Source organism: Pagrus pagrus (assembly GCF_965226575.1).
Source record: "Pagrus pagrus genome assembly, chromosome: 24".
NCBI classification, from domain to species: domain Eukaryota; kingdom Metazoa; phylum Chordata; class Actinopteri; order Spariformes; family Sparidae; genus Pagrus; species Pagrus pagrus.
The window spans coordinates 16,033,538-16,060,179 of NC_140206.1; the positions used below are offsets into that span (position 1 = coordinate 16,033,538).

At 39.0% G+C, this 26,642-nt stretch overlaps 1 protein-coding gene across 1 annotated transcript; it reads left to right on the forward strand.

Moving 5' to 3' along the window:
• Positions 1 to 2,643: 2,643 nt before the first annotated feature.
• Positions 2,644 to 26,354, forward strand: LOC311253161 (protein-tyrosine kinase 2-beta-like). Its single transcript, XM_084346947.1, has 30 exons — positions 2,644 to 2,808; positions 2,895 to 3,285; positions 8,434 to 8,616; positions 10,525 to 10,590; positions 10,760 to 10,839; positions 10,940 to 11,002; positions 11,342 to 11,396; positions 11,519 to 11,659; positions 11,767 to 11,838; positions 12,055 to 12,156; positions 12,536 to 12,653; positions 12,884 to 12,923; positions 13,145 to 13,176; positions 14,711 to 14,752; positions 16,020 to 16,114; positions 17,730 to 17,811; positions 19,222 to 19,322; positions 19,668 to 19,783; positions 20,000 to 20,100; positions 20,235 to 20,324; positions 20,584 to 20,788; positions 21,492 to 21,597; positions 22,362 to 22,409; positions 22,632 to 22,757; positions 23,068 to 23,103; positions 23,744 to 23,768; positions 24,078 to 24,118; positions 24,307 to 24,435; positions 24,684 to 24,764; positions 25,805 to 26,354. Exons 2-30 carry the CDS (start codon positions 3,082 to 3,084, stop codon positions 26,045 to 26,047), a joined length of 2,823 nt encoding a protein of 940 aa, XP_084203073.1. The 5' UTR covers positions 2,644 to 2,808; positions 2,895 to 3,081; the 3' UTR covers positions 26,048 to 26,354.
• Positions 26,355 to 26,642: the final 288 nt, after the last annotated feature.

The following is a 26,642-nucleotide window of genomic DNA, read 5'->3' on the forward strand; positions in this document are numbered from 1 at the left end:
TTTGGATAGATACGCGTGCTATGCCAAACTCCATTAAAAAACTCCACATTTAAAATGGCTGATTTATCCACACGGTAATGTAACACTCAATACATTTGTATTTGTAAAATGTTTACATTCAGTCATAACTTCTCTACAACTCCAACAATGTGATGGAACAAGTTTTAGGTCTCGCCCATTGTAAGTAGAAGCAATTCAGTTAAGATGCTCTGGATGCTGCTTTGATAACCTGTTTGTTTCTGCTTAAAGAATGGTTCATCGTTGTTCAGAAAAAGTTTGTGCTACTGCAAGTATTATACCAGTAACATATTCTGCATTTTAAAGTAACAATGAATAACTGGGTATTAGAATAATATGGAGTCATATAGTGAATAAAAAGCACAACAATGACATTTTTAGCAACAAATCTCACTATAAACCCAAATGAAATTATGTAGTGATATTTAAGAGTTGCCTGTTTATTGTTGAGTTGTTAACTGTTGTGTACATACACAATCATTTACAGCACATAAACCTTTGGCTTCCATGCCCACTCTGTCTACACTAACAAGACTCCCATTTGCAATTGACACATTTATTATATATTCTAATGTTTTTGCAGAAAGGTAGCTGTGTGTAAACCTCATTCTACATTGGATCCATGTCCAGGATATTTAATTCAGCGAAAGATAAAGTACATGTCAGATTATTGGACATAAAAATACAATGTGTTTGGATACGAGCAGGTTTTTATGGGTCCTCATTAGGCAAATGGCCAACATGACAACTGATTACATCAAGCTGACATTGTGGCCAGTTGATCAAACAAAGATCACAGCACTTACAATATTTAGTTCAAGATGTATGAACAGAAATGTCAGCAAAACATGACAAAATTGTTATATTAATCTGCACTTAATATGCAATACTGCAGCAGAACTGCTTTTAATTGAATTTACTTATTTCCTTGTTCAAAACCACACACACATGAAAAAAAAACTATCTGTATGGTGTCTGGGTTTTCGTTTTGTGGCTTGAAATTAGCTGTGTGACTCTTTCCTACAGTCACCTGACCAAAAAGACAAATTAACAAAACGTGTTATCATCCTGGGTGCTTTAGGTTTGTGCTGTGTTCAGAGAATCCTGGGTTGGGTTGTGAGTGTGAAAATTCAAGACACTGTACATAACAGGATGTCACACTAGTGTTCACACAAAGAACCATGTCACTTTAATCTTTGAAGCCCTGTGTCAGTAGCAGGAATTAAGAGCTGGTTCATGATAATTTTCCTCTTTGTTGCTATCATGGGTCTTTCAGTTACTACAAGCTTGTATCTCAGAACATAATGTAATATGGTTTACTGTTTCCATCTAAGGTTTGAGAATAAGAAGGAAATGCCTGCCCACGTCAGGAAGGTAAACTCCAATCGTCCGATCAGGCTGGAGCTGAAAAACTGAACCCAGTCAGCCTGTAAAGATGCTGACTCTGTCCTGGTCCAGTCACTTTATACATTAGTCTGCATGGGAGAAGGCTCTCCAAAACACTCCTCCAAGGATCTGCATGAAAATAGATAGGTTAGTAGTACTACCATGCACGTAAGAGAGTAAATAGCAACAGTATCGCACTGATACTAGAGCATTAAACCCCTGTTTTCTTTGTTTTCTCCGTTTTACCTGGTACTGCTGACACATGACCTCATTCATTCTACATACATGTTCCACACACACCCAGAAAGAGCCATTTGACTCTGTGTAAAGGCCAACAAAGACATAACAAAACCACAGAGGTTGAATCTGAAACCAGGGGCCAAAACGACAGTGTCCGCCTCGCTACATTAGTAGGTTTAGTTTCCGACAGGCTAAAAGCAGTTTTGAATGTTGAACAATGAGAAAGGTAGGGCCTACGACCCGAAATGACGCTATTTAGCTTACACCTCGCATTTCAAGCTGTACTTGCTTTAGATCTAAATGCTAAGCAAAGCCCTCAAGAACAGCTTTAATGAAGACAATAAAAAAAGAAAATGTTCAGTTAACCGTATCCAAAAAGAGGAAAAAAATTGGGAACTAAAACTGAGAATTTAAATAACCAGAGCCGAGAGCCATAATAGCAGCAAAAGGCTGGAGTTTCATGCTGACATAAACATGCTAACTCGCTCAGAAGACAATGCTTGCATTCTGATATTAAGTAGGTATAATGTTTACCATGTTCACCATCTTTGTTTCGTGTGTTAGCATGCTAACAGTTGCTAATTGGCATGGAGCACAAAGTGAACGAGAGGGTTGTGAGAATGTGATTAATTTTGCAGGTGTAAACCAAAGTACCTAATACCATATTATATTAGGTGAAAAGTTAATGGATCACCGAAGTTATTTCAAGTCTTCCTCAGGGGAGAAATGAATGTCTTCACCCAATTTTGCGGCAATCTATCCAATACTTGTGGGGACATTTAACTCAAAAGTCATCAATACTCAGGAAGAGGAAACAAGTTTTTCTGTTAGCCGTGCCTCTTGTGCGCAGGCGGTGGGTGGTTTGGTGGCAGGCTGTGCCATCACGTGTGAGATGGGGTGACACAACAGTTTCATCAGTCCTGTCAGTTTTTCTGTTAGCTGCACTTCAACTTCCTTATTTGCCCATAAGAAGCATTTCCTCTTTCGCTTACTGACGAGGTTCACAGCTTCAAATAGGTCTGCTCTGCTAACCTACCGTAAATGATCAAGCCTGCACACTTCAACGTAACATGAGGGTAGTCTGTTGGTGGCATTGACTTGTCTTTGGATTTAAAGATTGACAATAAATGTATCGTGCTGAGGCGTAGGACGTCTGCAGAGCTGGTGAGTACAGAAGTTTTACTGAGAAATGAATGTACTTGAAATCCAGCATGATCATAAATTCATGTCAAACTCCTGTCTGTCTTCAGTGTAGACTCACTGCATCCCATCATGTATGTGTTTTATATGACTGGGTGTGTATGAGAAGAAAAGAGAGTGAAATGGTGTGTTTAGGTGTGACAGCAATGTATGTCTGTTAGTAGTAGCATACACGCTGTGTGTGTCTGGGTGTGTATGTGTTGAGCGTGAGCGTGAGCGTGAGCGTGTGCTTGAGTGATGTCGGGAGACACCAGCAGCCTGTCCATGAGGAGCATGTCTCCAATCAGCCGGTCAGATTCCTCGGATCTGTCCCCCACGGCACATGTCACCAGGGACAGCATCTTCCATGTGAAGATCATCAAAGTGTGTTTCCTAAGCAACAGCTCCAACCTGGGCAAAAACTTCAAACTGGTCCGCTGTGAGGAAGGCTGGACTGTCAGGGTATACTCTCTTCTACTACACTCTACTCTACTGTTTATTATACTCTACTCTACTCTACACTGCCATACTCTACTTTAGTCTGTTCTACTCTACTCAGCATTGGCTTCATCTACTTATCTACGTCACTCTATACTAGCCTACTGTACTCTACACAACTTTCATTTACTTTGCTCTACTCTACTCTTCAACTTTATTCTACTCTAAACTTCTCTGCTATACTAAATTATACTGTACTATTTTATACTAGGCCATACTATACTAATAAACGTGACTATATTTTACGATGCTATACTATACTATACTATACCATGCTATACTATACTACACTCAACTACTACTACACTCAAGTTTAGTCTTCTTTACTTGAGTCTAGTCTACTACTGTATATTCTTCCATACTTTAATATACTACACTATGCTATACTATACTACACTACAATATACCCAACTATAATAAACTGTACTAAAACTACACTATACCATACTAAACTACACTATGCTATACTAGGGATGTAACGATACCAAAACCCATGGTATGATATGATCATGATGATATATAGTCCATAGTATGATATTTATCGCAATATAAAAATAAGAAAGAAAATGATGACCTCTACAATTGCAAAACAATATAGCAGCTAGTAGCAATAATAATAATAATAATAATAATAATAATAATAATAATAATAATAATTACTCTTATTATATATACATATGTGATAATGAATTACTATTATTACTATACTCCACTCTAATATACTTTACTATACTCTGCTATCCTTTACTATAGCCTACTATACTACACTATACTATTGTAGAAGAAAATAATTGTGCTGTTATTACTTTTCTGTTATATTTTCTTTGCATGATTTGGTGTCTTCCCTTCTACATGACAGTGAGTTCAAAGCATTTTACATTGATTAATAGACAACTGATTAACAGATCTCTGTGAGCAGAACTTTGGTATTTTGTGAAGACAGTCTAGACCTGTGTCCCTTTGATTAAAAGAAACCGTTTGTTAGTGCCCAGACCAGCCTTGTGAGAGTCACAACACAAGCCTCAGTCGCCTCTTCCTCTTAGCCTCTCCACATTACACTAATCTAATGAGTAATCTAATCGACACAAGTGTGACGTTTTACCCAGCTGATCCCAAACCTATATGGATCTGAAAGTCACTGTGCTCAGAGAGAACTTTGCATCCCTATTGTGAACTTCTGTCTCCACTGATCAGTGAATACAACCCATCTGAACTAGACACAGAATTGACCTGGAAGAATTCATTCTTCTTCTATACTATACTATACTATACTATACTATACTATACTATACTATACTATACTATACTCTTTTATTCTACTCTACTCTCATTTTCCCTTCTCTTTTCTCCTTTCCTGTTCTGTCTGTTCACTTCTCCTCTACTGTTCTCTTCTACTCTACTCCAGTCATTTGTAAGCAAGCATTTGTATCAAATTAGGCAAAAACCTGAAATAGTATGTCCTTGATCAGAAAATAAAAAACACACATAAGTAAACTAAAAAGATAAAAAACTAAAAATAATATTGGCTTTATTGGACTGTAGACAAACATTGTAATACTAAGTGAACTAATGACATGTAACAAGCTATTACACAGTATTTTAAAGATCATCCAATTAGATATCAAGTGCAATGCAATATCAGATCCAAAATATATTGATTAGATGCTCTTTTACCCAGAAACCACACATAATGCTTCCAGCATGGACCGAGGATGGCTTAATGGACAAAACAGGCTGTAATTTGACAAATGTAGTGCCATATTAATAATGCACGGACAAAACAGCTCAGAAGACAGTATTGCATTGCTTTGTTTGACACAGTAACTTTATTACAGTTTAATGTGTTGCTCATTACAATAAAACTGTACTGTATATGTACTGTACTGTAGGTTACTAGTATATAGCCACATGGTTCCTTGTTAGACCCTTATTAGACTTTATTATAGGTTAGTTTGCTACACATTACAAAAAACTGTACTGCAAAATATAGCAAAACCCACTTTTACTTCCTACCTGCTAGACCCCTCATGTGGGTTTGTTGCAGCAACCGCACTATGTTGTCGTGTTCTCTATCATGACATTGCTGCAGCTTTGCTCATGCTATGCTTCATGTTATCCTTTGTATTTATTATTGATGAGGATGGATTCATGCTCTAGATATTGCATCTTTCATCACGCTTGCAGCTAGAAACATGGTTGCAGAGCTAAGATGTTGAGCATCTTAAGTAGACCTGTGCTAGTACCTTTAACCCATGAGTTGCCGAAGACACTACCTGCTATCACAGTACTGAACAAAACTCTCCTCCCATTCGTTGCAAGATTTCTGCATTCAAAAAGGCAGTGTGAAAGGGGCTTTGGTGCTTAAACCTGCAATACCTTATTTTAGATATTATCTTAGAAAGAAATTCAAAATTAATGGGTTCCTACACTGTTTATGTGTGGACAGATGACGCTACAACAGCCCTACGGGACTGTTTTGAGTCCACAGACTTGAAAATGTTCAGAGATGCTGCCATAACAACATCAGTCTTGAGGAATATATGTACATCTTCAGTGACATCATTTATCAGCAAATGTGTTGATGATGTGGTGATCACAAAGACAGCAAGATCATTCCCCATCCAGAAGACCTGGATGAATGCATAGATGAGTGCTCTTTTTAGAGCCAAAAAAGTTGCCTTTCAGTCAGGTGAAGACATCAATATAGACTTAAGAGGAACCTCAACATCAACAACACTAAAGATATGTGGCAAGCGATTATAAATGTCACAGGCTACAAAAGCAGGAACGCCCACATCATGTGTGAGGCCACGCTGCCGGATAAGCTGAACACATTTCATGTTCACTTTGATTTCCTCAACAAAGACTCAGCTGGGAAGTCTACTCCACCTAAATTAGACCAGCCACTGTCAGTAACCACAGCGGATGTGAGAAAAAGCCTGCAGAGAGTGAACATAAGTAAGGCTGCTGGTCCAGATAATATACCTGGCCATTACTAAAAACATCAGCTAGCTGATGTTCATACAGACATTTTTAACATCTCACTCTCAAACAAGATTGTTCCCTTCTGCCTAAAGACAGCCATCATCATTCCTGCACCTAAAAAGTCAGCTGTGTGTAGTCTTAATGACTACCACCCTGTGACTCTCACCCCCATCCTGATGAAGTGCTTCAAGAAACTGGTTCTCCAGTCAAGACAGCATAGGACAAGGATAGGAAGGCTCTACATCGAGTGATTAAAACTGCCTAGACCATCACTGGTACACAACTACAGAGCATCGGAGAAGTGAGATGTCTTTTCAGAGTCCAAAGGAAACTAAAAGACAACACCCACCCAGCCACAGTCTGTTCACCCTGCTGCCATCTGACAACAGATACAGAAGTACATGTATCTGCTGCCATACCACCAGTTTATGGGGCAGCTTCATTCCCCAGGCTGTGAGACTCCTGAACTTATCATCAGCCCTCCATTGCCCAAAAAACACTTTAAACACTTGTTTAAAATGAATGAATTTACCTTGTACTGTGGGAGAGACGCACATTTCTATGAACCCAGTCTCCTTTTAAGCTTTAAACTACTCACAAAACTTGTGAGTACTGTGTACTTCGGAGATTTTTAACCCCAAAGTGAAATTGTTTAACAGCTTTGTCAGTCTTTCACCAGTGTGTCATATGATCACACAACAGGAAAGAAGTAAAGACGATTCTGCGTTATTTTGCAGCAGTTTTCTTGTAATGTGTCACCAATTAACTTCCTAAAATGCTAATAAGGTTCTAACAAGGAAACATGGGGCTCTGTACTAGTAGCCTACCTATATACTCCAAAGACTACAATATTGTTTGACTTTATTTCACAGTACAGTTTTATTGCAATTAGCAACAAATTACCCTATAATATAGTGAATCTATGTTAAATAAATCCCAAATAAATGCATCGTCCTCTGAGCCGTGTGTTTTTATTATTAATGTGGCACTACATTTGTCAAATTACAGCCTGAGTTGTCTAATGAAGCCATCATAGGTCCATGTTGGTAGCATTAAGAGTGGTGTCGACAGCATGTTTTGGTAGTAAGGGGAAAATAGTGCCTAATTAATATACACTGGTTCTGATATGGCATTGCAATTGATTTCTAATTGCATTATCTTGTAAAATAGTGTGTAATAGTGTATGAGGACTTCCTATTTGATTTTCCAATTGTCCAAGTGTAGTTTATTTTAGGTCTAATAAGGCCTCAAATGCCGTTCTAATACATGGCTTGTATGGTTTATAATGAATTTATAACTCTCTTATATTGAGTTTTTGTCTAATTTGATTTAAAATTTGGCTTGTTATTAGTTTACTTGGTGTATAACAGTGTTGTTTACTGTCTGACTGTATATCAAGTTTTTGTCTAATTTGAGAAAAAATTCCGATTGTACCTCTTACCAGTACTTCTTAGGGTATAATTGTGTTTTTAGAACAAATGATTTCTAGTTTTCATCTAATTTTATACAATTGACAGCTTATCATGCCTTATTATTTTACTTAAGGCATAAAGTTATTATTTATGTTCTACGGAACATACTTTTTTTGCATCATAATTTGATAAAAGTGCAGCTCATTACATCTTATTAGTGTACTGAAATAAAGTGTGACCCTCTATTTGACTGAACACACTATTTTGATCTCCTCCTCTCTCCTCTAGTCAACTATCTACCATTCAATTAAATCAAACTCAAAGGCTTTATTGTCATGACGCTTCAAGAACAGAAATGTGGTAACAACACACAGAACAGTGATATTAGGACTGATAAAGACTTTATCTACTCTACTATTTGCTCTTTACTGTACTCTACTGTTCTAAGTACTCTACTGTATTCCACTGCTCTCTACATTATCCTTCTTTAGTGACTCCACTGCACTGTACTATTCTCTACTGTGCTTTATGGTATTCTACTTCTGTTCTTTACTTTCTGTCTATTGCACAAATTACTACACTGTTCTCTTTTTCACTCTACTGTACTCCACTACACTGGTCTTTGCTGTTGTTATCTATATGTTGCTGCACACTTATTCATCAGCAGTGTGTTAAGCATCACAGATACATTACTGTATGCTTGATTCTGTCCTAGGATGTCATGAATGTGGTGCTGTCCAGTGGCTGTGTGGGCCCAGACATAAAATACAGCTCCTGCTACGGCCTCCTACTGGAACACCTCAAGTCCTCAGAGATACACTGGCTGCATCCGGACCTGACTGTGTCCGAACTCACCCAGCGCTATGAGCAGCAGCACCTAGAAGCTGAGTGGAGGTCAGTGGTTTAGCCGTTGTCTGCTAATGCTTAATGTACAGTATTTTTTCATGTTGGGTCTTGAGAAACCCAAAATCTTCCTTACAATGAAAATGTTGATGACTGCACTAGAGGAAAGGGCAGGGAATCAACAAAATCATTAGGATCCATCCACTGTGGATAATGAATTTAAACACTGAAAAGAAATCCAGCCATTAGTTTGATACCTAATCAGGAACTTTGACGATTTTAAGCCAGTTTTGTATCACTACAAATATGGTAGTATTTGCAAATGAACAATGTTAAACTTCTCTCCATTTTCTTAGAAAAGGACGGCAACAATTTTGAGTAAAATGAAAAAAGGAAATGTAAAGCACTTCAACTGTGACCAGCCATGCCTATTTAAAGAATACAAAGTAAAATTAGCTTTTATTTTAGACAAAGTCAAATTAGTTTCCGATGTCTGCAGCATTTCATGTCACTGTGAAACATCAAGTTGTCACAAAACAATGACCATTTCTAAGTTGGAGAGTCTAACAGTCCATAACCTGAAATGTCCATACCCTTGGACACACTTAACAATCCATTAAACATGCACAAAGTCTCTCTATTTGCTGCTGTTGTTGTTGTTGTCTCTCAGCCAATCATGTGGCTGAATCTTCCATCAACTGCGCGCAAATCTAGTAGATGCTTGACTAGGCAGGGGCGTGTGAGGCGGCATGCAAGCATCCTCAGGCTGGGAACAGGTGTGTTTGTTGCAGGTGGTGATGCAGTGGACAGATGTTCATTCCATACTTTACCATCAGAGAGTTTGCAAGTTGCAGGGCCTTTTGGAGTGGCTTAGTGAACTTGAAGTATTCTTGGAGACCGTGCACCATGGCGCTTATCAATTTAGCTTTATCTTGTTTCAGCTTGATAGTGTTTCTCATGGCCTCACACTGAAAAGACGCACGAGGGGGTGCAGGACCTTCAATCTTGAGTTTTGTGTGAAAGGGAAGATGATGCAGAAGTTCAGCAGGGGTAACTTCTCTCGCCTAAAATGCTTGCAGAAACAGATCAGCACGCCATTTAGCTGCAATTGAGAAAGACCGTGAACTGGAAGTTGCCCCAATATATTGTATGCACCGAGAAAAATGAGGCTGAGGCTCCAAAGACATTTATTTTAGTGTTCTGTTTAGATTTAATACAATATCAGTTGTTACCATCTGGCTGCTTTACTGTTTCCTGTTTCAAAATGGACTTTCAAAACCAAGCAAGCTCAACTCACTGTACGTCACCCATCAGCAAGAGTGTTAAACGGTCTGGTGTGGCACATTGCAGCACAATGAATTGGAACTAGATGGCAAGAGGCTAGCATTACAGCTCAACTGAGGAGGAGGACAATAATGTTTACATCCCATGCTGTCACAAGCACGAGCCTCTTGTTCTCGGTGCTTGTTTCCTTCTGCCCAGCAACACAGTGCAGTTTGGTAGAGAGCAAACAGCTTCCACATGAAACTGCTCACATGTTCTGGGGATTATCTTGAGTGACCTGCCTCAGTAAAGAGACAATGCTGTTGATTTTTCCAAATGTTTTTTTCTTTTGCTGCTTTGAGTGCCTCAAGCCAAGTGCCATCTGGTTTCATTATATTGGAGAGTAGGCAGACATATCTAAGGCCAGTATCTACAAAACTCAGCAACTCACACACAAAAGAATCTCGATGGATAAGCAGCAATGGAGGCATGAGGAAAAGTATCTAAATTTGATTTTGTGGTGAACTGTCCCTTTCATTTTTAAATGCTGTCATATATAGAGGATAAACAACCTGCATTGCACTTAAATAGAATGAGTCCTGTGTTTAGTATGGCACAAGGGCAGAGCTCTTGCCGTGGACAAAATGTTTCACATGCTTCACATCCTCGAAAGAAAAAGCTAACTGTGATGTTTGTCCAGATACGATCAGACTTCATCGAGAAGTTCAAAGATGACAAAACCACTATGCTGTATTTTTACCTGCAGGTCAGTAACACTGTATGTGTGTGTGATTGTGTGTCCGTTCACTGTCTGTAAGTATTCATGTATGATTAAGACTTTAACAATAAGTTCTAGCTTAGGGCAATGGTTAGATTAGGCTCAATCTATTATAATGGCTGTAGTCAAAGTAAGGTGTGTGTGCGCTTATCCACAGGTACGAAGTGACTACATGCAACAGTATGCCTCAAAAGTCAGTGATGGGATGGCTCTGCAGCTCGGTTGTCTGGAAATAAGGTAATGTACAGCTGTTGTGACTGCTCCACATCTGAGAAAAATGAAGACTGTTGGTTTAAAAATGTAAAAACTTAATTGTGTTTTTTTATTGTGTTTGCAGGAGATTCTACAAAGACATGAATCCAAATGGCCTGGAGAAGAAGTCTAACTTTGAACTGTTAGAGTAAGTCAAGTGTACAGTGTGTGTGCATACACCCCTCCCCCATTAAGAACAATGTTTTTTTTTCACTGAGATAAGATATCATCATGTTTTCGAGGCATGGTTGAATGGTCATCACGGTGGCGTTGTGATCGGACTGACAAACGAAGAGGAAGAGGGAAATGACTAGATATATTCTCTGGTTACTGTGAAATATGCTAGATTTTCTGTCTGAGCACCTCTACCATGCAGCTGATTCACATTCATGAGTATCAAACCACAAGGTCACTGGCAGCAGCTCCTGGTTGTTCAGGATGTGTTTTGTGTTTTTCTTATGATTGTGTTCTCACTTTACCCCATCAGGAAGGATGTGGGGCTGGACCTTTTCTTTCCCAGAGAGCTGATCAACAGCATGAAGGTAGAGAGCCGAAACGACTACTACACAGTCATTTGGTACCATGTTGAGGTAACATAATGCGATTGAATCATAAAAGTGTAAAATCTTCACTGATTGCTTTTTGCCTGTGTGCGATGTGTCAGCCTAAGCAGTTGCGTCGGCTGATCCAGCAGACGTTCCAGGGCTACTCCACTCTGAAGCAGGATCAGTGCATGAGCAGGTTCTTCACCACTCTGGCTCAATGCTACAGCTACACACAGGAGAGCTTCGCATGCCAGCTGGTGGTGAGCTTGTGTGCGCCGGTCACAAATGTGTTACTATGCAACTTTTCAAACTAAATATTGTGTATTTTAAGTGTTTAATTTGTGTGTGTGTGTGTGTGTTTGTATAGCATAGTTGGAATCTAACAATAGACCTGGTGATCGGCCCTGAAGGAATCAGTCAGCAAACTGAAAACTCCACAGTAAGCTCACACTCCCTTTCGCTCAGATTTTGTTGAATTCTTCTTGGTATAAATCTCATTGCTGATACTCATCATGTATTTGCAATATTCAGAAGAAATATGCATAGTTATGAATAAGAAAAACAGAATTTACAACACTTAGTCAGTGCACGTACAGTACAAATGAATATTTATGTATTCCTTTACTTATATCTTACATCTTTGTCTCTTCTGCAGTCCATCTGTTTGGCCACGTTCTCTCAGGTGCGCAGTATCTCCTGCTCTGCTGAGAGTGACGGTCGAGCTCTGCTCATTGTAAACATAGAGGGAGCCAAACAGGTAACTCTTAACTTCCTAAAGGGAAATGGGAAATGTGCTTATTTGCTATGAGTTGGATAAGAAGATTGATAGCAGTTTCATATGTGATAATATTATCACAACACCCAGCAACCAGTTAGCATAGCATTTGTTTAGTCTGGACAAAAAACAGTGCGTAAATGGCAAGTTGTGGTTTTATGGGAGGGTACGTGCTTGGAAGTGGAGGAGTTTGTGACCTCTGGACAATCAGACTGGCTGTTCCCCAAGTGTCAGGGCACTTGAAAAAAGTGCTCTGGCTTCTGAGTTGCACGTTCAGGAGAGTGAGTTGAGGTTTAGGTGCAAAGCTTTTCAAGCTGAAGCAGCAACACAGACTGAATGTCTTGTATCTTTAACCTTCCAGACGCTGTCAGTGAGCACCTCTTCTCTGGCGGTGGCAGAAAACATGGCCGACCTGATTGATGGCTACTGTCGGCTGGAAGGCAGCTCTGAGAGCTCACTCATTATTCGGCCTAACAAAGGTATACCTCACCTGCATCAACCTTTAATAAGTTACTTTTCAACAGTTTGTACATTAGTTATTTCCCAACCTGGGATTTACTTTTGTACTTTTGTACCAGCTGAGAGGAATAATATCCAAAGTTACCCAAGTACGACCAGGATTACAACCTTGAAATAGTTATGTTTCTAAACCAAGATAAATCATGCTGAATTGACAACTAGAACTAAACCAAATGTTTGATTCTTTCAGGAAGAGACTTAAGACTGAAACTGCCTGACATCCCACAATGGTCAGTTGGATGAATCAATTTGTCATGTTGCTTAAAAAAAACTTTTTCCACTGTGGTGGTGAATTGGTTGAAGCATAATAGCATTTTGAATATTTATTTAAAAAGCTTCCACCTTGACAAAAAACGTTACAGATGTTAAAGCATTGCTGTTCAAACAGGTTGATTGGTAGTTGGAATCTCATCAAAGAAACGTAAAACAAAAATGTCTCTCTTTCTTCCAGTGGTGGTCCAAGTGGTTCTGATAGAGGGATGAGTAAGTGTAAAGACTGATAGATCAGATGTGATTTTGGTTCCTGCTAAGTAATAATTTACACAACAATGATTTAGACTTTTTCTGTTTGGTTTGTATATACAATGAATGGTAACACATATTAACATAACTAGTTGTTTATTAGCATGCATATTAGTAGAGTCTTAGCTTTTTATTAGCCATTATAAAGCATTTATTAATGCCTTATTCTGAATGACTATGTTCTACGACTACGAGGCCACTAAGAGGTTAAATAAGGTCAATAACCACCTGATTGTTGATAGTAAGTAAGGAGGTTGTTGTACATGAATATGAGCCATACAAGTTAGTAGTACCACAATAGTAATTATTAACACTTAACACTCACATAAATATGATCTATTCTTATTCTTAAGTGTTATTATTGTCCAAATAACTTTAATTATATTAACTCAGAATATGCGCCCCATTCTAAAGTGAGCTCTTACCCCTAAATTCCACCAGATCCGTGTTCGGTCTGTCTCTGATCCACCACAGCATCTACTCCGTTGCAGCTCCGGCAATCCGGAACTTTCTGTAGCAGATAGCAAGGCTTCTATTTCTGCTGGATGCCTGAGCACAGCGCATCAATTCAGCCGAATTCAGCACAGAGCAGACAGGAAGTCACACACCAAAACAACATCATAACATCCAGTTAATTTTCATAATAAAATACTCCGTGCTTACGCCAGCACAAAAATCGAAAAAAAAAAGAGACAAATCCAAGCACTTCTTCTAATCCTTCGGTTGGGAACACTAACCTTTTTATCTGTTTGTTGTTTATCTGCGGTCGCGTGATTCTGTAATTATCGCCGGAACTCCTCGATCTCACAACTCCAGCTGGCCGTGCTGCGCTGAAAATGCAGCCGGTGGCGGTTGATGGATGACAGAGCAAATACGTAACGGAGCCATTCCGCAATGTACATGCAACCAGTGGAATTCCTGGATTACTCGTGACTAATTTACTCATAGTTTGGCATTTAATAAGTCACACAGGGTTAATAAATGTCCAAATGCTGTTGCCTCACAGCAAGAAGGTCCTGGTTTCCAGACCCAGTTGGGGCAGGGCTTTTCTGTGCGGAGTTGCATGTTCTCCACTTGCCTGCGTAGTTTCTCTCATGGCACTCCAGCTTCCTCTCACAGTCCAAAGATACCCAAGTGAGGCTAAACTGTCAGCTTGTCCACAAAGTACACCTTGCACCCCACCGCTCACCCAGCGTCAGCTGGGATCGGCTCCAGCCCCCTGTAAAGGATAAGCGGTTACAGATGATGGATGGAGGTTCTGCTGGTGAATCAGTTACAGTTTAGCATAGATAACCATATTTCAAGTTAGAAATACTTTACTTACAGTAATTTGGACTGTACTACCATCAATTATGCGGAAGAAGGCCTTAAAAAGTGTTTTATGACGACCAAGAGCTAATATACTGCTAATATGCATTCTTATAAGCAACTAGTTAATAGTTTATATGTGTGCAAAGCAAAAACTTTTAATTTCAACATGTTTCCTTCACATCAGATTCGGATATTTATGCAGAGATCCCAGAGGGCAAAGAACCTGGTGAGTTAATAGCTGACAAGCAATCACACTATTATTCTCCTAAATCTTTACTATTCCACTACCTTCTTCTCTTTGTCTGGCGTAAGTAATCCTACACACTTGCAGCTAGAAACATAGTTCCAAAGCTTAAATGTTAAGCATGTTTAGGAAATGTGTACTTACTTTTAGTGCTTGAATATGTAAGGATTTATTTCATATGATTTTTTTTAATGAATTGTAAAATAAATGGGTTCCTATTGGAGTAGAAACTTAACTTTCTATGAACCCAGTCAATTTTACAATCTTACGAGGTGACATACGCGCCGCTACATACTCCCTTTAAGCTTTAAACTACTCAAAAACATTTGATCTTTCAATGTTGTTCTTTCACTTTCACTTGCTAAAAATGTTTGTGAAGTGAAAGTGAAGGGATTTACAGCTTCTTCAATTACATAACGGTATCTGTCCTGAAATAAATATATATATTTTCTGACTTTCTAAATTCAATCCATGTCCACATGGACATCAATATGTCTTAAGAGTAGTCACATGCTGTTTTTTTTAATTGGCTTTACCTGTAATATTTAGTATCACTCCATCAGTGGAAAGGATCAAATTACTGAGAAAGACAGTGCTGTGGCAGGAAGCAACCAAAAACATGATAAACATCCTTTATGGTGGTAGTAACTCACTGGTAGAGCAGGCTGACTATGTATTATCCACAAGGTTGACGGTTCGAGCCCTGGCTTCTCCAGTGCAAGATCTTGATTTAGCTTGCAGTGGTCACACTTACAATTTCTAAAGAACTGCACATTCTAGAGCTTGACTGACACCCCTCAGCATAAAACACTGTTATGTTAAAAAAAAACTTGGCAATCAATCAAGAAATGTCAAGGTTTATGTTATTTTAACCAAAAATTAACCATTAAACCAACAGAATCATTTCCTTCAGGTCTCTCTCTTCCTCCTTAGGAAAGACAAGTGTTGGAATTGACATTGCAACATCCAATAAACTTGAGACAAAGTTCAAATATTCGAAATGAATAGTGATGGAAGGTCAAAACAGTCAGAACTACATGCAAAAAACCTTGTGACAGTGTGACACATTCAAGAAAGATGTAGAAAAGTTGGTATCAAAGTGGTATCAAAGATGTAAGGATGATTTCATATAAATGCAGCTTTCCTTCGTTAAAGTAAACCTACTGATAGTTTTGTAAAGCAGCAGGTTTTTTGCTGCACTGATGATGAACGGTCCTATCTGTGTGTTTCTTAATGATTATCTGTTTAGAGAAGCACAGAATCTCCAGAGATGACATTGTTGTGGGTCGGATCCTGGGTGAAGGATTCTTCGGAGAGGTTCAGAACGGAGTTTACAAAAGCCCAGTGAGTAAATCTAATGTCCAATTATCATCACACTTCACACCCAAACATCATAATAGGTCTAAATAAATTCTGTTGGCCAAATTACAGTATCCGTAATGTGATGAAAACATGTGAGTGTTGAACTGGTGCACAACCTGAGGGGTGTACTGCAAAGCAAGTTTGACAGAGCCAGGGCTTCCTGTGTATGAGCTCGCTCAACAAAAGCTAAAACCTCAATCAGAAATAATGAGTACCACGATGATGGTTATCAATTTGACCTGTTAACCCTGACTTTCGTCTTCAGACACAGACTGCATCATTTGACTCACAAAATGCAAGGAAACTACCTCTACCTCAGATAAAGAAGGAATGCTTGCAGACAATTACATACTGTGTAGATTCACTAGTCATTATATTTATTCTACCACTAAGTGGGCTCTCAGTTCGTACCGTTTATTTCTAATGTGACAACAGCAACATCTCGAGCTCTTAAACTGTAAACGTGATACAGAATATTTAAGATTACAGATTTGCATTTAGGTATGACACTGTGATAAATGGCACGTGGCAATGACTTGGCCAAATGAAAGTGAAATTATTTTTATTGATTGAATATTATCTGTGATGAATATCAACAGACTATAGTCATTTTTTATCTGTGTTTCATTAGCTAATATACCAGCAGTGTAAAACAGACCACTACTGTACTTCATTCTGCAGCATTAATGTAACGTTACAGGTCAAGTTTGCATATACAGTATGTATAACATCTTCTCTCAGCTCAAAATAAATATGGCTGGTATCTATTGATTTTAGCCAACAGATCAGGTCTGCAGCAAAAGTTACCACGGTGATCTAGCTAGGTTAAAAGACAGTCACGTTTGTGAAACGGAAAACTCTTGCCTTAGGCTGGATTCAGGCCAAATCAGGTGGTGCGGCAAAAACACAGGTCTTCCCATTTATTTTAAATGGCTTTGACAAAGCTCACCGCAAGGGGTTCCAAAAGAGTTGAAACCAACTTAACTTCACGTTGCAGAGGCCAATCACAATAGCTGGTGATCAGAGTTGCAGCATGAATGGGTGGAGTGGAACGTCATGTGAATTAACTCAGTTTGGCATTGTTCACCAGTGAAAAGACATCCCTGAATGCTGATGATCACTGTAGGACTGGCATGTTATTTAGCATGGCTAAATGCTACAGAGGGAGCACAACGGACATTTCTTTGTGCAGCGCTATGTTCCACTTGTGATCACTCAGTTTGGTCTACCTGGCATCCTGGTTGCTTACTGTTATTTTGAATCTGTTGATGCGGACAAACGATCTCTAGTAGGACCAGCATGCTAGTAGCATAACAACATAGCAGCTTCACCTTTCGGCAAACTGATCAGTGGGGGTTCCCAACACGTCACACACATGGACGATGGAGTGACACTCCTAAGCAAGCCTTCAGTGTTTCACCACACCACCTCATTTGGTCTGAATGTACCCTTAGACTTAACATACCTCGCTAACCCGCTAATCTTGCTTCGTAGTACAGTCCCCTGGTGGATAGTCAAACGAATGCTAAAACCTCTCTGAGAATACATTGAATACACAGTCATGGTAAAAGTGATGTATGCATGTGTGTGTTTTCAGACAGGAGAAAGGATCTGTGTGGCCATCAAAACATGTAAGGACTGTTCAGCTGACGTAAAGGAGAAGTTTCTCAGTGAAGCCAGTGAGTACAGTATGTACTGTAGCTGCTGCAGTGATTATTTCCTTTCAAAACACTTGCAATTGCACCTCACCTCACAGGCTTTGTGCATATGTTTGTGACGCAACTGCAGGGCATGACAGTTGGTCAGAACAGGAAATGTAAAATTTGCCATACTAATTATTATATGGTAAATAAGTTTTGGTGGCAGAATTATTCTCACGTGAAAATGTGACCAATATGATTTTAATCACAGTAAGCAGAGGATAGAGAAAAGCAATTTCAAATTAAAATGTGGTGACAGATGAGTGGAGATTTCAGGGACTTGCGTATGTCGTCAGTGAAAAGTTTGCTGTAGTCGACTTCCTGTTGCCTGGTTGTGGCTTTATGAACCGGAGGCTGCGGTAATACTGGGGGTGAGACAAGCCAACTTATTTTTGCTCCTCTGCTGACAGAAAAGAAAGTGTAGGATTAGACAGAGAATGAGTAATTCTTGCTAAGTTTGCTAATAATAGAATACATACAGACATACAGACTCCCCTGATAGAGGAGTCTCAATATTGTCATGTTAATTTACCCAACAGTATCAAAGAGAGACTTTGACGACTTAATGATTAACTCAACTTCATAACACCGTCATACTACACTGTCATTTACTACATATACACAGCTAATGTTAGCATCACTTGACGTTGCCCCATCTCACTTAGTGACATATACAATTCTTAGATGTATTTGGCAAGAGGTGTAATTATGGACTTAAGTTAGATTGTGAAAAGATTTCTTGGGAGTTACTGTAAGAATTGTAATCATTCCTTTTATAATACCTATTTCATGGCCCAATAAAACATCAAGTTATGAATTACTTTGTAATTTAGTCAATCTATTTATACATCAAATTTTGTTTTTGTAAACAAATGTACTATTTTTTTTGTACACTTGTTAGTATGTTAACTCATGTAATTCATTCATTATTACTACTTCTGTGACACTACTCTGGTCAACGGCAGTGAACTGCTCTTGGCTTATGAAAATTTGAGAAACTGGCAAGTCTGAAGAAAAAGATAATAATGAATCACTTGTGCCAGATCTGCCACACAAACACAGTGGTTAGATTGTATTGTTTGATTGTGGTTTTCTTGTATAAATGGAAGTTTTGGGTGTCCACGTTGTCTCACAGATAAGAGTCATACCATAAACAGTAATCACTATTTCTCTCGGTGGATTGGCTGAGGGTTACGTTTCATTCTCCTCTCTTCAACACACCCATGTTTCCTTTCTGTTCTATTTGTCTTCTCAAGGTTAACACTTTAAATGGTTAAATGTTTACTCTTCTTCACTCTGATGGTAAGGGTTAGGGTTCTTATTATATCATAATTTATATAATATGATTTTTTATTGATCACCTTATGGGTGTTGCTTCATGTGTTGCAGGCTTGATGAAAAACTTGGATCATCCCCACATTGTGCGTCTAATCGGAGTCATTGAGGTTGATCCTGTCTGGATAGTCATGGAGCTCTATGAACATGGAGAGGTGTGTGTTTTTGTGTTTGAATGTGTAGGTTTGAATTGCTGTTTGCTCCTCATTATCTGGATCATGAATTATTGTGTCCATCTGGACATTTTTAAGCTCACTTTTATTTTGTAAATTGGGAACATGTCTTAACTTTAACTCAACAGCCACAAGTGAAATGGAGCTTTCCAAACAATTTATTGAGGAAACTGGGAAACTGATCTGAAATTTGTGGATAGTAGATAAGTAAACACTGTCTGAAGTTAATACACTGGCATGTTTAGTATTGTGTCGAGTAATATGAGATGATCGTGAATGCAAACTATACTGTATCTTGTAAAACACATGTTTTTGCTCCCCTGACAGCTGGGGAACTATCTCGTGGAGCAGCAGTACATCTTGACCACTGCAGTGTTAATACTGTACTGTGTACAAATCTGCAAAGCACTGGCTTACCTGGAGGGACTCAATATGGTGCACAGGTACACAGCCTCATGTATTAGTGACACTTCTCGTTAAAGAAAACCTAAAAACAAGCCTTCTGCCATCTTAAGAGCAGAGTACAGCATTATTGTTTTTTTGCTTTACTGTGTTTACATTCAGAGATACAGTGTTTATTTTGGTATGTCTCTTTACTTTTGACTCTACATCTTATCTTTTGATTATCGTCTGGTTTTTGTTCCGTCTGTGTGCTGCAGAGATATTGCGGTGAGAAATGTCCTGGTGGCGTCTCCTGATTGTGTCAAGCTCGGTGACTTTGGCCTCTCTCGCTACGTTGACGAACAAGAATATTATAAAGGTAAACGCGCGCGCACACACACACACACACACACACACACACTCACATTATTTCGGTTTTTGTAGAAAATCAAGATACATGTCCGATCTGCATTTTTGTCAATATCCCTTCAAATATTTTCCTTCTGTGTGCAGCCTCAGTTAGTCGGTTACCGATCAAATGGATGGCACCTGAGTCCATCAACTTCAGACGCTTCACCACAGCTAGTGACGTATGGATGTTCGGTGAGAAACTCACTCGTCTGCATGCACATGTACATCCTAGTGTGTCTTTTCTAGTGTTTGAACATAAGTTTAATTAATTTTTTTTTCTCTTACATGTATGCCAACATGAAGTTTGAATTGTGCCACCAGAATAACCATAGATCAGAAATCAGAGTCTATATTATTTTTTAACAATTAGTTGCAGTGGTTAGACTAAAGGAAAATTGGGAAGGATGCAATTTAATTGCATTTACAACTGGTCATGTGTGTGTTCAACCAGGTGTTTGCGTGTGGGAGATCTTCTCCATGGCCCAGCAGCCGTTCTTCTGGTTGGAGAATGGTCAGGTGGTCAACCAGTTGGAGTCGGGAGTTCGACTCCCCAAACCGCAACTCTGCCCGCCCACCATCTACTCCTTGCTCACCCGCTGCTGGGCCTACGAGCCACATGGCCGGCCTGGCTTCAGCCAACTCGTCTGCTCCCTGAGGTACACACTCACCTGCACACACACACAGGTGTTTCTTCTCTTCTGTTGCTGTTATACTTAACTTGCGTTGTTTTTTCCTCATCTTTCAACCCCTGTGAGGACTTTTGTATGAGATCACAGTTCTGAAAGTCTTGAAAATGTTTGAATAGTGAAACTGTTGATTCAAAAAGGAAAAACAGGATTTTAATGTTAGAAAATGAGCTGTAATCAAATCAGTCGAGGAATTCAAATCTGCTCTTTCAGATTTGCCTGTTGGGATTTCTGGTCAAACAACTGACACAAAAAAATAATTATACCCCAAACCTGCCTGATATATAAAAGTACACCAATCATATGTTGCATAATCATACTGTATATTTTGTATGACCAGTCAGCGGCAAAATACTTAACGAAATGTGTTTTTATTGGTCAGAGAGAAGTTTACCTTTAAGAACAAACATAAAATCATTGTATGATAATACAAAGATATCATTGTATGAACTTTCTATGTTATTTTCCCTCATACATTTTGCATATTTCCATAGTGTACCTGTGTACCAAATATGACTTTAGTACATATAGTAAAAAATCCATATCTAAATTACATTGCCATGTGCTTTGCACATCAGCCACACATAATAAAGAACAGAAGAACAATAGTGTGAATGCTGTGTCAGCATGTCTCAGTGTGATCAGCTGATGTTTGTGTTTGTGTGTTTGATAGTGAGATCCACAAGATGGAGATGGAGCTAGAGACAGGTGTGAGGCAAGACAAGCCACGACCGGTTTCATCAGCATTTAGCCCTACCCAGACAGAGCCTCCACCCAAGGTACGTCACACACACACACACACACACACACACACACACACACACACACATACACACACACACACACACACACACACACACACAAACACACACACATCAAGGAACCTGCAGCTACCACAGCTTAAGATGTAGCTCCCTAATTGCTAATACAGTAGATGCAGGTCCCAAGAAAACTGCTCTTGAAGTGAATGGGAAAACCCACTACTTCTCTCTTAACGGAGGGACTGTTGGTTTTTGATAACCTAATTAACTAACAACACAAAACTTGTCTTTAGGATTGGGATACAGTAAACAGAATGTTAAACATTTTGTGTGTCATGGTTTATTTTATGTCTGATTTTAAAACATCTCTTAATGTTTTCAATGTGTTCTTCATTGTTTTAGGTTGTGTGGTTTAATTTCTTTATGCTTCATTTATTTGGGATATTTTATCATTTCTTTCACATTCCAGATTGTCTTTCAAATCTTCAAATGTCTGAAAATGAAGAATTAAAGGTTCATTGCCCATTGAAAGCATGTACTTGCCTTGCTATGCTATTATATTAACATTATATCAGTGGAATAAAATGGTCGATACAATAATAATGATATTGTTTGTCAGGTTGTGACAGGCCTGGACCAAGGGAACACTGGCAAACTTTAAGTTTAAGTTACAAATAAATAATAAAGAGCTGATGAGCTCCTATATTACCACTAGAGGGCAGGGTTTTCACCTGGACTGCCCTTTAACAGCATGTATGTCCTCTCTCTCTCTTTTTCACCAGCCATCCAGAATACAAGGCAACACCCTTCCTCGGGTCATGCAAAGACAGGTGACATACTCCCTAGCTCTCTCTCTCTCTCCCTCTCTCTAACACACACACACACACACACCATTGACAACTGTTGATCAACTCTTCAGACCAGAGTGTGACAACTGGATGACTTAGCAACAATATGGAAATAAAATGACTGAACTTTTGTCTCGACTGTGCCGGTTTGAAAAATACGTACATAAAGTGTGTGTGTTTGTGTGTGTGTGTTTGTGTGTGCAGGGATCAGCCAGAGATAGCAGGCCGTTATGGGAGCAGGAGAGAGCACAGGTGGAGGACACTTTACATCGACAAAGAAGGGAGATGCTCATGGACAAAGAGTGGCTGGAGCAGGAGGAGAGACAACTGGTGAGAGACCACACACACACACACACACACACACTGCATGAGGCATCATAGCGGAGTATGCTCTGGACTGCTAAGTAAAAGAAGCACAGAGAGTAGTTTGTGGTGTTGGGAGAGTGGCGAAATGATGCCAGTGATGTGTCGCACCAGTGGAAGATCTTTGGCAAGCACATGCCATGTGACTAAAACTGCCTTCAGTAGCGTGGCAAGGGGACTCCACATACATTACTATAGTTTCCACCTCACTAACATGTATAAATGCACGAGCATTGATCATTGCTGAATTCGCTGAGGTCTGCTTCTATTTCTGTAGGATCCTGTTGTGCGAAAGGATTCACAGAAGAAGAAGGTACATGATCTTTTTTTTTCATGATGATTGCTCTTATTTCCTCCTGTGCAAATCTCAGCTGTATATTACAGCTAACTTAAAATGTAAAATATATAAGTCTATATAAATAAAGTAAAATTTGGTAATTAAAATAAAAGAAGGGAAACATGAAACATGTAACTGGGTGAGTTAAGCTTAAATTGTGAAATGTGTGTGTATATATATATATCTATATATATAGCCATATTTTCACACCTTGACCAGACACGGTCCAGACACGGTCCAGACACGGTCCGGCCTTATTCTACGTTTTGACCTTGTCTTGTTAGATGAAGTTAGGTCAACCGGCTTTTGTTGAAAATCACAAGAAATCACAAGACATCTGTTTACATTGGTTTGCTGGCAGCATTAAAGTTTTAATCAACATTTAATTCACATTGCTAAGATGTTTAGGCTACATAAAGTTGTCCTGTCTGACTGAGACACTAACTCGATTCACTCAACTCCTCCTCACACAGTGGAGGAGAAGAATAAAAAATTCAGAGTGAAAAGGCAAAATAGATTAATAACCTGACTGCTGACCTGACTTGCAGTTTTGAACTCAACCCTATTAAAATTCACATCCTCTTTTGTTGCGCCTTTCTTTCTATTTTGTTTACAGCTTCCTGAAAAAAAAACAGAAAATGGTGAGTCAAAACTGAATGGCCTTTCAGCTGGTAACTTTCTCAGTCAAGCCTTACTGTTTTCAACCTTGTGCACTCATTAAGTTTAAGCTGCAAAGGATCGTTTTATATCTGATACTGGAGTGATGCAGCACATGAACAAGAACTGACTAAGTATATACGTAGGAATACTCTGCTTAAAGTGTTAATAATATTAACATATTAATTACAGTAACACATGTAAAACAGGTTGAACATGCAGAATATTCTATAGAATAAAAATATGTGCAGAAAAAACTGCAGATATGCATCTCTGTTTTTGGTCTTTGTCAGGTCCTCCAGAAAAGCCTCCAATGCCAACCGCAGTCACACAGGTAAAAATAAACACCCTTCTGGTATAAATGTGGTGGAAAATATGTTACTTCCTTAAGAAAAGAACAACTGAAGCTCTAAATATGACTAGAAAAGTTGAAAAGTTCTGTGCGGATGACGTTTTTATTATTGAAATGTAGAGCCATGTATTAAATTTGAGGATCATGAAGTACGTTTTGTGTCGTCGTAGCCCACAGCTGAGCTCGACCGATCAGGTGATCATGTTTACACCGGCGTCATGGCGATGGTGAAGCAGGTGGTCCAGCTGAAGAATGATGTCAACAGGCTGCCCCCCTCCGAGTATCTCAATGCTGTCAAAGTAGGTTCAGACGTCTTTATCCTCTGGGGAGCATGAATCAATTGAAACCTGTTCATTAAATGGAGATTTGTTTTCCTGTTTAAAGGTCACATTTAGAACAAATTCTTACCACAGTAAACTTGAGCTCTGATTGACATAAAGTATGTCATGTAATATGTCAAATATATTACTGAACAGGGGAGGGCACTGTTGTGTCATAACAAATCCGACCTTCAGCTGTCACACCTGTCTCTCCCTCATTCTCTCAGGCGACAGGTATCACTCTCCGCAACCTGATTCAGAGTGTGGATGAGATCCTGCCTTCTCTGCACTGCTCTGTCACAACAGAGGTAGGCTCCACTTCAGTCTCTGCATTTATGATTGTCCCTTAGTTTTTTGTGACAGTGAACACGCATGCAGTGAACATGATGGAAATCGCTTGATTGTATGATTATAGATGGTACCTGGTGTGCATAGAATCAGGACACGGACGGAAAAGATAAATGCTGTTAAATTCTGCCAATTCTTCATATACAGCATCCCAGGACAGTCAAATGAAACACATAATGCATTTTTAAGAAATTCTTGTTAGACACATGACAGTTCATGCACCCAAAATTTGATTTTTCAGATAAATTCAGGTAAATTATGGTATAGCGTGTTATTTCAGCAGGAATACATCTGGATGTTTTGAACAAAATCCAAGCAAAAATACGTTTAAACTATTCTGTCTGTGACAAAATCCAGTTGTTCGATGAAAATCATTTAAAAAACTAAATCTTATACATTAGTGCATTAAAATCTCTCTGTGCAGTATGTATAATCACTTGTTTTTTTAAACTGCTTTTAATGTATAACTCCTGTCTCTTTTTATGTTTTTTAGTGTGTTATTTTTAATATTATTGTGTACCCTGAAAAGTGTTATATAAAATAAATGTATTATTATTATAATTTGAGCCCAATAAAAAAATACATAATTACTATTGCAGTATATACATGTATTTGCACGACTTTGCCATGCAACTCTAATTAACCTGGAGAAATTAGAAAATGTGCTCGGGCTGTCACGATATAAGATGAGATGACAAAAACGATATTAGTCTGTAGAACATTAGAACAACAATAATGCAATAAGTCAAATGTATTTACACAGGTGAGCAATGTGGTAGTAGCTAGCTAGCTAGTAACTGCGTTCTCTTCTTCCTCTTAATTTTTCTGTTTTATGGCAACCAGCGTTAAGGTGCAGCACCACCACCTACCATAACAAACCAGAAAAAAAGAAAATAACAAGACAGTCCCTGGATTATTTACGTAATATTATTGTATATGAATTATTAACATGACATCAGTATTTCATTTATCATGTAATCTTCTCTCCTCCCCGTCTCAGATCGAGGGCACCAAGAAACTGCTGAACAAGGATTTAGGGGAGCTGATCAATAAGATGCGACTGGCCCAGCAAAATGCCATAACGTCGCTGAAAGAGGAGTGTCAGCGGCAGATGTTGGCGGCCGCTCACACTCTGGCACTGGACTCCAAGAACCTACTGGATGCTGTGGACCAGGCTCGAGTCCGGGCCAACGTTGCCAAGCCCAAACCTGACTCACAAGACGCAGAGGACTCTGGGGAATGAGGAGTTTTCTGTTGATCGAATGGACTCTAATTCGTCTTTCCCCAAGATATGTGAAAGCAGTTCTGGTTTTGACAACAACTCTGTTCCCGTAAGAATGTGCATCACAACTGTGTTCATGCTCATGACAGAAATCTTGATATATTTGTATTTTCTCCTTCAAAAAATCGATGATATTAAGTTAAACAGAATTTCTCGAAGCTGAATGAGTCAAACAACCACAATGTATAAAAGCAATAAGGTTTACAGAGTTTTTTTCTTTTATTATTCTTTACCTTTTTTTTACTATTAAAGACAGTGACATTCTACAGTTCCTTTGTTGTTGTGTCATTAGACAACTTGCCTAACTCCTGTGTTGTGCCTGACGCTTCTGGTTGTTGTTTGTTGAGTCCAAGGAGCAGCTTGAGAAACATTTCAGAAGTGCATATAAGTTTCTTGTAACAGCTCAGATTATGAGCTTATATTCATATTCATCAGCGAAACACACCATCTTTTCCCTTCAGGATTGTTCCCTTGACCACAACAGTTGGCATTTTGTGGTCAGATCCTGGATGGATGGGTCAACGATAAGGGCCGATTTCATCAGTTGCCTATTAAG